Source organism: Felis catus, chromosome C1, assembly GCF_018350175.1.
Source record: "Felis catus isolate Fca126 chromosome C1, F.catus_Fca126_mat1.0, whole genome shotgun sequence".
Lineage (NCBI taxonomy): Eukaryota > Metazoa > Chordata > Mammalia > Carnivora > Felidae > Felis > Felis catus.
Genome location: NC_058375.1, coordinates 162919673 through 162932859, shown reverse-complemented (window position 1 = coordinate 162932859; position 13187 = coordinate 162919673). Strand labels below are relative to the sequence as shown.

General features: G+C 49.3%; 1 protein-coding gene across 1 annotated transcript; it reads right to left on the bottom strand.

Moving 5' to 3' along the window:
- Positions 1–463: 463 nt before the first annotated feature.
- On the bottom strand, positions 464–12853 carry LOC109503046 (NF-kappa-B inhibitor beta-like). The gene is given in 7 exon segments (XM_045033685.1): positions 464–960; positions 963–1085; positions 1088–1216; positions 1219–1413; positions 7088–7200; positions 7361–7534; positions 12672–12853. Coding segments are annotated over 7 exon segments (1413 nt in total).
- Positions 12854–13187: the final 334 nt, after the last annotated feature.

Here is a 13187-nt window from a genome sequence, read left to right as displayed (position 1 = left end):
GGCAGCCACAGCCACCTGCGGTCTCTCCCTCCGTCCCCTCCCTCTGCGTCTACCCAAATTCCTCAAGCCCCATCACTCAACGCTGTCCTTTGCCCAAGGGAGTGTCTCTGCTTCCTGGGTTTTCCACGCAAACCTCCTTGCTGCTAGCAAGGTCTTTCCCCACCAACATCCACGGTGTGATCACTGCCGCCCGAGGTTATCTTCCTACAGCCCGGGTTCTCCAATTCTTGACCCCCAAGGTCACCCCACACTGCCCCCTACCACTGCTTGTGTTTACCAGTCACCACAACCATGCTCTTTTCTACACTTCTGCCTGGGTCCCAGCTCTGCCATTGCCTTAATTTCTTCCCACTACCCCTGCCTAGACTGTCCTGACTGCAGCCCGAGTGCTGCAACTGTGGCAGCCCAAGGTCAATCTCAATGCTCTGCCCCGGAGCTCTTCTCCCCTTTCCTGCCTGCTGGTTTACCCTGACCCCCCAGCCGGGCCACCCCATCTTTCCTCCTGACTCACACCCTCATCCCCATTGTCACCGTCGCTGTTGCCACTGCTGCAGGAGCCAGGCTTGCTGCCCTCGTCCTCGGGCTCAGGGGCTCCACATGTGCAGGAGGCCAGAGAGGATGGGGTGGGGCCAGACAGTGGTGTCGCCCCATGGCATACAGCCACGAACATGGAGACAGCGGGGTCTGAGCCTGCCCTCAGGAGAATCTCCAGCAAGTCAGCCGCGTGGACCTCCACTGCCAAGTGCAGGCTGCACACGGGCTCTGGTTTGCTGAGGTCGGCTGGGGCCTCCTGGAACAGCCAGACCAAGTCTGCCCCTTCCAGGATGGTGGCCACGTGGAGTGGGCGGGGGTCCTGGTAATTTTCAACCCGCAACTGCAGCTTCCGGTCCTCCTCAGTTTCCTCTAACTTCTCCGGGCTGGTTCTTGGGTCGGTGTCGGGGGTGTGTTTGGGGCCCGCGGGAGGTAGGGGTCAGGGGCTCCTCGGGGCACCCAGTGGGGGCTGGACCGGCACCGTGCGGCCCACGCTCTGCCATGCGACCCAGTGCGTGCCACACACAACCTCTGCACCGTGGACGCCTCCCCAGGCTGTCTGCCAAGTGCCGGGCTGCTTGGCCCAGCTCATCCTGCAGGTGCAGGGACTCGGTGCCAGCTGCAAAGCCCAGCAGGAAATCCGGGAAAGGCTCGTGGTGATGAATCACCTCCGAGCGCGGTGCCGGTTCCCATCTTCAGGGGCACAGCCAAGGGTGAGCGGTGCCCACAACAGCCCCGGCCCGCCTCCGCCCCGCTCTGGTGCTCCCAGAGTCACAGAGTCCGGACCCCGACAGCCCAGGCCGCTGTCACACCACTCATGCGCATCCACAGCCTTCCCGAGCCGGTGCCCCGGCCGTACTCCCCCGACCGTGGCCCCTAAGTCTTCTTTTGGATTGGCGTTTCAGCGAGGAGGCGGCCTAGAGGAGCCGGGAAGAGCCTTGCCTCAGTGCCCCAAGGCTGCACAAACACGTGTCGCAAGCTGGGTGGCTTCAAACAACAGAAACTTATTCTCTCCCAGTTCTGGAGGCCTGTCGTGAACTGAAGCGTGTCCCCCTAAAATTTATACACCGAAGCCCTGAACCCCAGTGGGATGGTATTTGAAGATGGGGCTTTTGGGAGTTTAGGTTTAGGTGAAGTCATGAGAGTGGAATCCCCACAACAGGATTAGTGCCTTTTTTTTTTTTTTTTAAAGAATATTGATTTTTTAAACTTTATTTATTATTTACTTTTTATTTCAGAGAGAGAGAGAAAGAGAGCACATGAGCAGGGGAGGGGGCAGAGGGACAGGGGGAGAGAGAATCCTAAGCAGGCTCCATGGTCAGCACAGAGCTTGACAGGGAGCTCGATCTCACGACCCTGGGATCATGGAGCTGAGCCAAAAATCAAGAGTCGGGCACTCAGCAGACTGAGCTGCCCTGGTGCCCCAAGATGAGTACTTTCTAAGGAGAAACACTTGCTGTCTCTCTCTGCTTGCTGCCTTGTGAGGACACGGTGAGAAGATGGCCGTCGGCAAGTCAGGAAGAGGGCCCTCACCCAAACCCGGCCATGCCAGAATCCAGATTTCCAGCCTCCAGGACTGTGAGAAGATAAATTTCTGTTGGTTAAGCCACCCATTCTGTGGTATCTAGTTATGGCAGCCTGAGCTCAGACAAGGCCAGAAGTCCAAAATTAGGGTGTTAACAGGCTGATTCCTTCTGGAGGTTCTGAGGGCGATCGGTTCCGTGCCTCACTTGTAGCTTCTGCTGGCTGCTGGCAGCCCTTGGTGACCCTTGGCTTGTGGCAGCATAACCCCACCCTGTGCTTCCGTCTTCACATGCCTTCTTCTCAGCGTCCTCTCCTTTTCTGTCCTTTATAAGAACACCTGGAGTGGCACCTGGGTGGCTCAGTCGGTTAAGTGTCCAACTCTTGGTTTTGGCTCAGGTCATGATCTCACGGTTCATGAGTTCAAGCCCCGTGTCAGGCTTTGTCCCGTCTGGGATTCTCTCTCTTTCTCTCTCTCTCTCTCTCTCTCTCTCTCTCTCTCTGCCCCTTCCCTGCTCACGTTCTCTTCATCTCTCAAAATAAATAAATAAAAACTTTATAAGAACACCTGTCATTGGATTTAGGGCCTACCCTAAACCCAGAATAATCTTATTATAAGGTCCTTAACGTAGTTACAACTGCAAAGACCCTATTTCCAAATAACGTCACATTCACAGGGATTAGGGATTAGGACTTAGACACAGCTTTGGGGGCCACTAGTCAGCTATAAGCACAAACCAGGAAGCAGTGCGACAGAGAGAGGCTGTGGGCGGATGGGAAATCCTTCCAGAAAACCCCAGAGGAAGCTACGAGTGGAGAGGACAAGGCGAGCTAGACTCCCGCCACCTCCCAAAAGAGACTCAACGCTTCACCCCTGCACCTCAACCCGCCACCCCTCCCCTACTCCAACCAGGAGAGAATCGAAAGCAGCTGAGCCAACCCATGGTTTGTCCTGCCTCTGTGGCCTGCTGAAACTGCACTGGTCATTTCAAATGCCCGGGAGAGAGCAGCATCTATAACTTCCAGCCTCCTCCCCCCCAAAGCTTGAAGCTACCGGCACCCAGGGGAGCTTCCGGAACACACGGGAAGCACTCGTGGGAGGAACCCCATCAAAGCCCTTGGTCAGCCAGGCAATGTCCGCCCCCCAATCAGCCTACAGGGCCTGGAGCACCAGGAGTGCCCCGGCCAGGGCAGGCCTAGTGGGAAAGCCTCCTCCCCACAGCCCATGGCAGTGAGTCAGCAAGAGTCCCAGATCTAGTGCAGGCCGCAGGGTGGCCAGTGGTGGGGAGAGGACACTGCAGGCTTCAGTAACGACCCTTTACATTGGCAGGAAGCTTCACGGCCCACAAACACCCTCGCCTCCCCCACCCCCTCCAATCCTCACTGCACCCTGTGAGGTAGAGGTCACACTAAAGTTGCCCCCACTGGACACGTGAGAAAACTGAGGCTCAGAGAGGAAAGTGTCTCAGCAAATACAAAGCAGAGCGGCTCACTGCAGTGTAGCACGTTCTGGACTTGAGTTCTGGAACAGGAAAAGGACCTTAGTGGAAAGGAGGTAAAATCTGAATAAAGTCTAGTATTTAGTTAAGAGTGTCGTACCAGTCTTCACGTACCGTGGCTACGTGAACATTGAGGGGTGCTGGGTGAAGGGCATTTGGGAGCTTTCAGTTCTATTGCTATGGTCTGAATGTTCGCGTCTCGCCCAAACTCATGTTGGAAACCTAATCCCCAATGTGATGGTATGAGGAGGTGGGGCCTTTGGGAGGCGCTCAGTCACCAGCGTGGAGTGCTCCTGAATGACACTAATGACACTAATGACCTCGTGGAAGAGGCCCCAGGGAGCCAGCCCACCCCTTCTACCACGGTAACGCAGCAGGAAGCCTGCAGTCTGCAACTTTAACGAGGGTCCTCCCTGGGACCCAGGGACGCCAGCACCCTGATCTTGGACTCCCAGCCTCCAGAATTGTGAGGAACAAATTTCTGTGGTTTTTAAGCCACCCAGTCTGTGGTATTTTGTTACAGCAGCTTGAACAGACTCAGACATCTATCTTTGCAACTTTTCTGGAAATCCAAAATTGCTCCAAGATAAAAGTTTTGTTAAAAAGCAAAGCTGGGAAGGGAATGGAGTAAAAAAACAGAAACAAAACAGAAACGGTACTTGACTTTTTTCATCTCGAGTTCAGGAGTTCACACTCTTCTGTGGTGGCTGTTGACAAGGACATGAAGAAATTGGAACCCTTGGGGCTCCTGAGTGGCTTAGTCGGTTAGCGGTTAGCATCTGACTTCAGCTCAGGACATGATCTCGCTTTGGGAGTTCAAGCCCCATATCAGGCTGCCTGCTGTCAGCAGAGAGCCTGGATCCTGCTTCAGATCTTCTGTCTCCCTCTCTCTCTGCCCCTCCCCTACTCACATATGCGCTCTCGCTCTCTCAAAAATAAAAATAAAACATTAAAAAAAATTGGAACCCTTGCACATTGCTATTGATAATGTAAAATGGTGCAGCTGCTGTGGAAATCAGTTTGGTGGTTCCCCAAAAAGCTAAATCGAATTACCATATCACCCAGCAATTCCACTTGTAGGTATAAACCCGAAGGAATTTCAAGCAGGGACCTGTACACCAATGTTCACTATTCCCAATAGTCAAAAGGTGGAAACAACTCAAATGTCCAACAACGATGAACGGATAAGCAAAATGTATATACACACAATGGAATACTACTCAGCCTTGAAAAGGAATGAAATTCTGACCCATGCTTCAACGTACATGAGCCTTGATAACATGGTGCTAAGTGAAATAAGCCAGATGCAAACAAACAAATATTGTAGGATTCCATTTATATGAGATGCTTAGAATAGGCAAATCTATAGTGACAGAAAGTAGACCAGTGGTTAGAACAGGGGCAGGGGGGAAGGGTGAGTTATTATCTAATGGTACAAAATTTCAGTTTGGCATAATGGAAAGTTTGGGAAAGGGAGAGGAGGGATGATTGCACAGCCTTGCAGACATACTTAGGGCTGCTGAGTTGTACACTGTATGGTGGTTAAAGTGATACATTTTGTGCAGATTTCACCACAATAAAAAGTGTTGTTGTTTTTTTTTTTTAAATCACAAACTGCCCTTTTCTTAACCTTGAAAATGGTCCCTGGGTGAGGACTGGGTGAAAACAGGGCACTGATAGAGAAATGAGTTGCCTCTTGGAGGAATGTTAACACCTCTCTCCACCAACATCCTTAAGGCTCCTAGCTCCCTCCATGAACCAACTCCCAGCACATTTTCCTTCAGGAAGGAAGGACGGGTAGAACAGGGGAATTGCCCCACTTCAAATTTAAACCACTTTGAGGCAAGTGGCCACTCAGCACCCAGGGAACCTACCGTGAGGGGAGAGTGCTCTTTGAGCATCTCTTCCCCAAATCTTTCTTCTCGCTTTATCAGCCAGCAAAGACCCTCCTACAGTACTTTGTAACAGAGTGTATTTTTTAGTCAGAAAAATAAACCTCTTGAACAACCTTTATATATATATATATATATATATATATATATATATATATATATATATAACTTATTGATTTTAGTTTGAGAGAGACCGTGAGTGGGGAGGAGCAGAGAGAGAGGGAGAGAGAATCCCAAGCAGGCTCCATGCTGTCAGCGAGGAGCCCGACTTGGGGCTTGAACTCATGAACTGTAAGATCATGACCCAAGCCCAGATGAAGAGTCAGATGCTTAACCGACTGAGCCACTCGGGCGCCCCACACGGCCTTTATTTCTTGAACATCCGTTTGATAAAGGGCTTTTAAGTCTATGGTTCCATTCCCTTTTCTAGCTTTTTGCTAGATAACCACTTACCACTTTATAGTATTTTCTTGCATACCTGTCTGCTATCAACTCCTACCTTGGAATCCTCCCAAACAAAATACCAAAAGGTATTTTATTTACGTTTATATTCTCAGGTATTGGGTACGTGCTCAAAAAATTTGATTAATCAATTAGGAGATAAGGGAGTGAAAGGTTTAGTCACATAAATTGTCTTTAGATTGCCCTCACTCTCTAACATCCTGCCCTGGTATAACTAGCCCACACAATGCCTATGAATTTCTATATATACGCATGTTTGTGAATATGCACACCATAAGACTTTTCGGCATGAGCATATACATTAGTTCCAGGAAAAACAGATCTATGAGCCCTTCCTACACATCTCTAAGGACATCTACCCGCCCTGCAACTGATCTGCCTCACTAACACCAAATCCACCTGTAAAGGCCCTTTCTCAAAGGCCTTTGCTTCCAGGAACCTACACCCCCCACCCCACCACCCCCGTCTTCCAGCTGGTCAAGACCTATGCTCTCCTTTATTTTCCTCATCACATATAAGGGGCCTGATGATCTCCCGTGATGTCTGCTTCCCTAATTACTTTATGGATGTAAATCGTCTGTCCTCAATAAGACTGCCCCTACCTGAAGAAGGTAGTTGGGTTCCTGCTACCCATACTTCCTGTGGGACCTTGGGCAAGTTACTTAACCCTTCTGAGTCTCAGAGTAAAAACTGTGGATAGCAACGTCTTCTCCAGGGTGCTAGGAAAAGTGGCCAATGCTCTGGAGGTGCCCCTGAAGTAACACCCTCCGGGGCAGAGGCTATGTCCTGAAATGCGGTATTTCCTCCACCAAACCCAGGAGAGGGTTGAGTACAAATATTTATTGAATTTGTCTTTATTACATTTTTTTACTGAGATATAATTCACACACCATAAAATTCACTATTTGAAAGTGTACAATTCAGTGGTTTTTCGTATATTCATGAGGCTCTGTGACCATCAATTCCAGATATACAATTGCAGAACATTCTCATCAACCCATCTCCTTGGCTTTTAATAAATCAAAGTATATCTTGACTATTTGTCAGTAAATGTAATTATTCTACTTTATAATTACTAATAGTGTTTATGACATGACTATGTGCCAGTCACTGTTTGGGGTCCTTTATACACAATAAGTCCATCGTGGTTAAGTTTCTAGCAGCGGCATCATGCCACGTTACTCACGAAGAAGCGGAGACACTGAAGGGCAGGAATCTTGCCCACGGCCACCGAGCTGCCACTTGAACCCAAGGTGCCTGAGTCCAGGTTCCTCACCATTCCTGCTACCTCTTCGCTGGACCATTAAGATTTAACAACCAACCAACCAACCAACCAACCAAAAACAAGCAACAGACACAACCTTTAAGTATGAAGACCCCGTTTCTTCCTCCTTTATCAATCACCCATGGCTGTGATTTTTTTTTCTAAACACAAATGAATTGTCCCCTGCTGACCTTGGACCTTTGTGTCGCTGCGTCGGCGACACAAAAGTCCGGAAGCCCTGATCCTCACCCCCCCACAAGAAGTGAACAGTGTGGACCCACAGTACAGGGAGAAGGGGACACACAAACACGGCATTCAGAGATGGGAGAGTCTGGCTATTGGTGATGGCGGAAAGCTGGGACTTCCTGTTCCAAAAAGAACCATAAGCAATGAAATAGCTCTGGAAAGACCAATGGCTTGTTTTCTTTCTTTAAGATGAAATTCAGCAGCGGGAAAACCCGCTCATGAATGGAGCAAATGCTCCTTCCCTTTAAGTCATTTTATTCTCCGACAGCTAAAAACACACTGATCTCTGTTTACCTTCATAATACCACCTCCCACATTAAACTATCTATGCCCTGTCATTTACAGAGGGGCTGTTTTCAGATAACAGCACACACTGTATTTGATAGAAATGCTGTCTCTGAAAAGTACCATGTGGATTCGGTTTTGGTAATTCAAGTTTTTTGGTTTTTGTTTTTTAAATGTGCCATGGGGAAAATTCTGTAGCGCATCCTTTAGCAAAAACTCCTTCAAAATTGTCATGACTTGCTAGCTGTCCCCTAAGTTCTGATAACTCTCAATATCATGTGTTCTTATTCAAGATATACACCTGGATTTAGGCTACCTCATAGTCTGTCCTTTGCACCTCTTGGCAACAGAAAATGTACATACCGAGTTTGAAGGCCAGGACTCAGCCAACATCTCAGCTAGACTTTGACCCTCAGGAAAACTTGGGCACCTGCAAATATCTGTTACCTCAGATTTGTGGTCTACATATGGGGCCCTCAGGCATGATTCTAAGCAGAACTGCCGATACTGGGAAGTGCTGAGTTTACTTAGGGTTCTGAAGAACCTTCCAGCTTGGTCTGAGGTATCTTGTTCATAACACATTTTAAATGTTACTTTTTCCCCCCCTACTAACCATGTAATTTAGGAGAAATTCCTTTCAGAAAATAACGCACCACTGATAATAACTGTATTGTATTGTGATAGGATTTTTTGGTTGGTAGGGTACTTGGGGGAGGGTGGTTAAATGGCACAATATACTACACGGTAACTTAAGAAGATAGGGGCAAATCTAGAGAAATGTTATTTCAGTTAAATAAACTAGGCAGCAGCTCCCTCTTGTGCTGAAAAGTAAGTACTGCAGCCACTGAATTAAAACCTGGAAAATCATCCCTCAATACACATAAAACTTGCTTAAACGAAGAGCTGTTCCCAAATATTTTAAGTCTGAGAAAAGCACGGTACTTAGTAACTCTTTATTTTAGCCAGAACACCCACTGCCATTAATATTTAATTAATTCTTCAAACATTTATTGAGTACTTACTGGGTGCCAGTTACTAGGGATGCTAGGGTAATTAACAGTTACTGCCCCCAAATTGCTCACAAGGGCTGGTCCATCAAGATGCCACCTTTCTCATCATGCTTTTTCTGGTCCCCTGTCGACTATGACCTCTGTCTCCTCTGAACTTCCCCCGATTCCCACCCTAAGATTGAGTCTTCTCATGCCTCTCCCCTCTTCTTCCCATTATCAAGCAGTTTCTTTTCCTATCATGCTACTGGACTGGAACTTCTTTGAAAGCAGCAGCCACATCTGATCCACGCAGTTTTCCTCATTCTGCACGGGTCCAGTTAGTATCCAAATGCATATTTGTTCAGTTTAATTCAATTCAACAGAATCAGGAAGCAGTAGAGATCCACAGCTAATTAAAAACAGGTTCTAATGGAGAAGTGTAGTTTAGCTGCTCTATGCACATAACTCTCAAAAATGGAAATGCAGCCATTGTTTCATTGCTGCCAAAATCATGGTGCATTTTTTCGAATCATTTTTCTGTGGTGCAAGGATGCCAATGGAAAATAAGACTTATATTATCCTAGAATCCATGATGTCAGAAAGAGTTTGCTCCATCACTTCCCTACCTGTCACGAAAAGATGCTGGATTGCGCAGGTGTTCCCTGTGGGCACCGTGTCAGAAATGTGAAAGGTCGCTCTGGCCAAGCCATCTGGGGTGGACAATGTTCTAAATCAGTGGTTCCCAGACTTTGGGATGGCACATAAAAACTTAAAACAATTTAAAACAATTTTTTTCCTAGGGACTGACTGACATGAGGTTGCCAATATCTTATTTTGCTAACTATGAATAGTTTTTAAAATCACTTACGATCTTCATTTTATGGGGAAAAAAAATGAACTTTAACACCAAGAAGCAAAAAAGTCATAATCTCAGAATAAAGAATTTTCCAAGATTTTCTTTTTAAGCAATCTCTGCACCCAACATGGGGCTTGAACTCACAACTGCGAGATGAAGAGCCACACTATGGATGGAGCCAGCCAGGCACCCCCCCCCCCAAATTCTTTTGTATTGAATACTTTTAACTCTAGATTTGGACCAGGCACTTGGATCAAGGAGTTGGAGAATGTGGAGGGTGGACTTGAAGGCACACCCCTGACACCCCTCCTCTGCTCACCTTTTTCCTCTCTTGGATTCAAGAGCTTCTTTTCATTTGACCATTCTCTCACTCAGGTTTGCCTCGCAGTATGTGAGAATGAGCACGAAATCATGTCCCTGAAGAACAGGAACTAGAATGGAAACCAGCTAATGCCAAAACCCAAACGAGGGAAAAGGGCAGAAGATGGGGTCAGGCACGTGCCCTTACGTCCACCCCCCCCCTTCCCTCGTGTCTGGGTCCAAGGCTGGCTGGGCGGAAGGGGAGTTTGTGGGATGGCCTCATGTGGGTTAAGGGGAAGATGGGGAAAGAGAGACAAAGAGATCGGCCCTGCTTTGGGGAGCGGCATTTCTGTCTTCTCCTGACCACAAGGTAAACAGCAGAGTAGAAGCGTGCAGCAGTCTCATGCTTCGCTTTTTCAAAGCCTTTCAGATAGCTGTTCCATCTGATCACCTCCACACGACCGAGCGGGCTGATTTCAGGAAGGGGCTGAGATTGGCTTTGTCTCCCTCCCACTCCAGGACTCAGATGAAAGAAGGAAGGGCTCTCAGGGGCTCGTCTCAGACCCAGACTGAGGGGATGCTTGCATGTGTGTGTGTGTGTGTGTGTGTGTGTGTGTGTGTGTGTGTGCGCGCGCGCGTGCGCAGGAACTTAACCCAGGTTGAAGGTCTGTGGGCAGCAGTAGGAAAGAAACCCACTGAGAAGCACTAAATGACCTTAAATAGCTTGCACCCTTCAGGTCACTCCTTAAATCGCCTTGCATACACTACCTCCTCCCCAAGAGAGGGAGTCCCTCTGGGAGGGGGTCAGAAGGGGCTGACAGCCCCAGCACCCCCCGCCCCCAGGGCCCTTCTCCTGACAAAACGACAGCCTTGGCACTCACATTAGTCTCGGCTCTGCTGTGTCCCAGAAAGGGCAGGTGTCCCTCTGACTCAGAAAGACAGGACTAAGGCCTTGGAGCAGCGGCCCCTCCCCAGGGTCCACTCCTTCCCGCAGCCTCAGGCTTCTCAGACGTGCGCGGCCGAGGGTGTGGGTGGCCGTGGCTCATCTCCCTCCTTTTCTCACCATCTTTTCTCACGCCAACAGGAGAGCGAAAACTCTTAAATCACCTTTGAGCTGACAAAAAGAGAAGATGAAGAAAAAGGCCTGCCAGTCTTCTCTGCCCACCTCTGATGCGTAACTTCTGCTGAGAATGTCGGGTTTCGGAGAGACAACACCCAAACTTTGGTACCAGTTACCAGTCTATACCTTCCCGCCTCCAGGGCACTGAAAATGCAACTCATCACCTTGACCCTCAGCCTTCCAATCTCCTCTTCATCCTTCCCCCCAAAGGGATCATTCTCTCCTCAATCTAACTAAACCTCCAGGCCCCGAGGAGGTCTAAGCGGGTCCTCATTTGCTCCTCAGCAGGACCTTAGCCACCTTTCCCTCAGTTTTCCCAGGCCCTCCCTTCCTTCCACCATCCTCCCTCACCCTCATGGGCTGCTCTTCCCCTTCTCCAAAGACCAGCCTCAAAATAGCACCCGCGACTATTGTGGAGAAAAACACCAAGGCCAACGGTTTGTTACCAGGAGGCCATCCTTCGGTGGCATGAGTTGTAACAGAGTTTTACCTTTATCATTTCACTTCCTGTGACCCAGTGCTCTTAAAGTACAGCATATCCACTTAAATTGGATAACTTCACGAGTTATGGTCCCTTCAGGACTTGGAACCAAACTTAAGCACAAGATTCTTCTCCAAGCAATGGATTCTGCCCACCCACCACTCAAATTTAGCTGAAACAGATGAGGGATTGTCCACTAACCTCACAGAAAAAACCCCGCTGGGGACTGGGCAGACTGTTCCTACCTTTAAAGCACATGCTTCTTATGGTGACAGCAGAGTCACCATGAGGATCTGTAAGAGGGTGTTAGATAGAGGCAGCAGTGAGATGCTGGTCTTCCTGTCAGTCTTAATATGGCAGCTTGGCTGCCCGGGAAAGACAGAGGACAGGGAAGGGGTTCCCCTTGGCCACCACACTTATAACTATAGTATTCTTATTTTAATTACTTACAAAACACCTAGCATATGCACCTATTATGCGGCAGGCAAAACACTAGACACTCCATAAACTTGATGGTGAGCTAGACAGAAGTGGCCCTATCCTCAGAGGGCTAAGGTCTAGCGGGGAATCAGGTGAATGTCCTGGGGAGGGGTTAGGCTGGTTTACTCCCATGGCCCAGCCTGCCTTCAATCCCTCCTTTGCCTCTAAGGGTGTACATCCCATCCTCCTTGGTACTTGAGTTCTAGCCCAGGGAGGTCCCGCACCTGTTGGTTGGACAGCAGAAGGCACAGACCTCCCGCAGGACAGGGACACACTTGAGCCTGAAGTGTGGCCTCTAATCAATGCACACCCATCGATAAAGCCGAGATGTGCTTGCAGCACTAGCCTCGGCCTGGCCCCTTGCGGCACACCTTGCTCAAGGCTTTGGCGTCCCCAAGAGCTAAGTCACAGTCATTGTTACAATGTTAACACACGGGAAACCGAGACTTGGAACAGCGAAGTGACCACCTAGGCTGCACAGGCAGAACTTGCTCCGGGTGTGGGAGCTGGTGAGTGAGCCTGGCAGTCTGGCTCCTGCTGAATCCTGGCTCAGGAGCGGGGCCCCGCGAGAGGCCAAGGTGGCACAACCCCGGGGCTGGGGAGCAGGGACAGCAAACCCTGAAGAGCACTTACAAAGCTCAGGAGCCATCCTGGGCTCTGGGCACAGACGGTCTTGCGAGCACCACCTCGACCCTACAAGGTAGGGATTTGCAGATGACAAACACAAGGAAGAAAAGGAACGTGCCCAAAAGACACAATGAGCAAGTGGTGGAAATGTCCATGCTTCTGCCTCAGCTCTTCCAGAGTCTTAACCTGCATGTGAGTCACCTCGGGAATCTGGTTAAACTGCGGGTTCAGACTCTGGGGCAGGGCCCCAAACTCTGCATTGCTAATGAGCTCCCCGTGATGCTGAGGCTGCTGGTCCATGGCTTCAAGTACGACACCTTGCCTCGTGGTAGTTCAGCTGTTTTATCCTCAATTAAGCATTTCCAAAGGACTCCGTGTTAGCAGTAATCATTTTAGCTAATTTTCATGGAGTGCTTACTCGCATCAGGCCCTGTATTGAGAGCTTTTTCTATGGATTATCTCCTTGATTAGATGAAGTAGGATAGGAGCGCCTGGGTGGCTGTTGGTTGGGCGTCCGGCTTCCGCTCGGGTCATGATCTCACGGTTCGTGGGTTCGAGCCCCGCGTTGGACTCTGTGCTGACAGCTCAGAGCCCGGAGCCTGCTTTGGATTTTGTGTCTCCCTCTCTCTCTGCT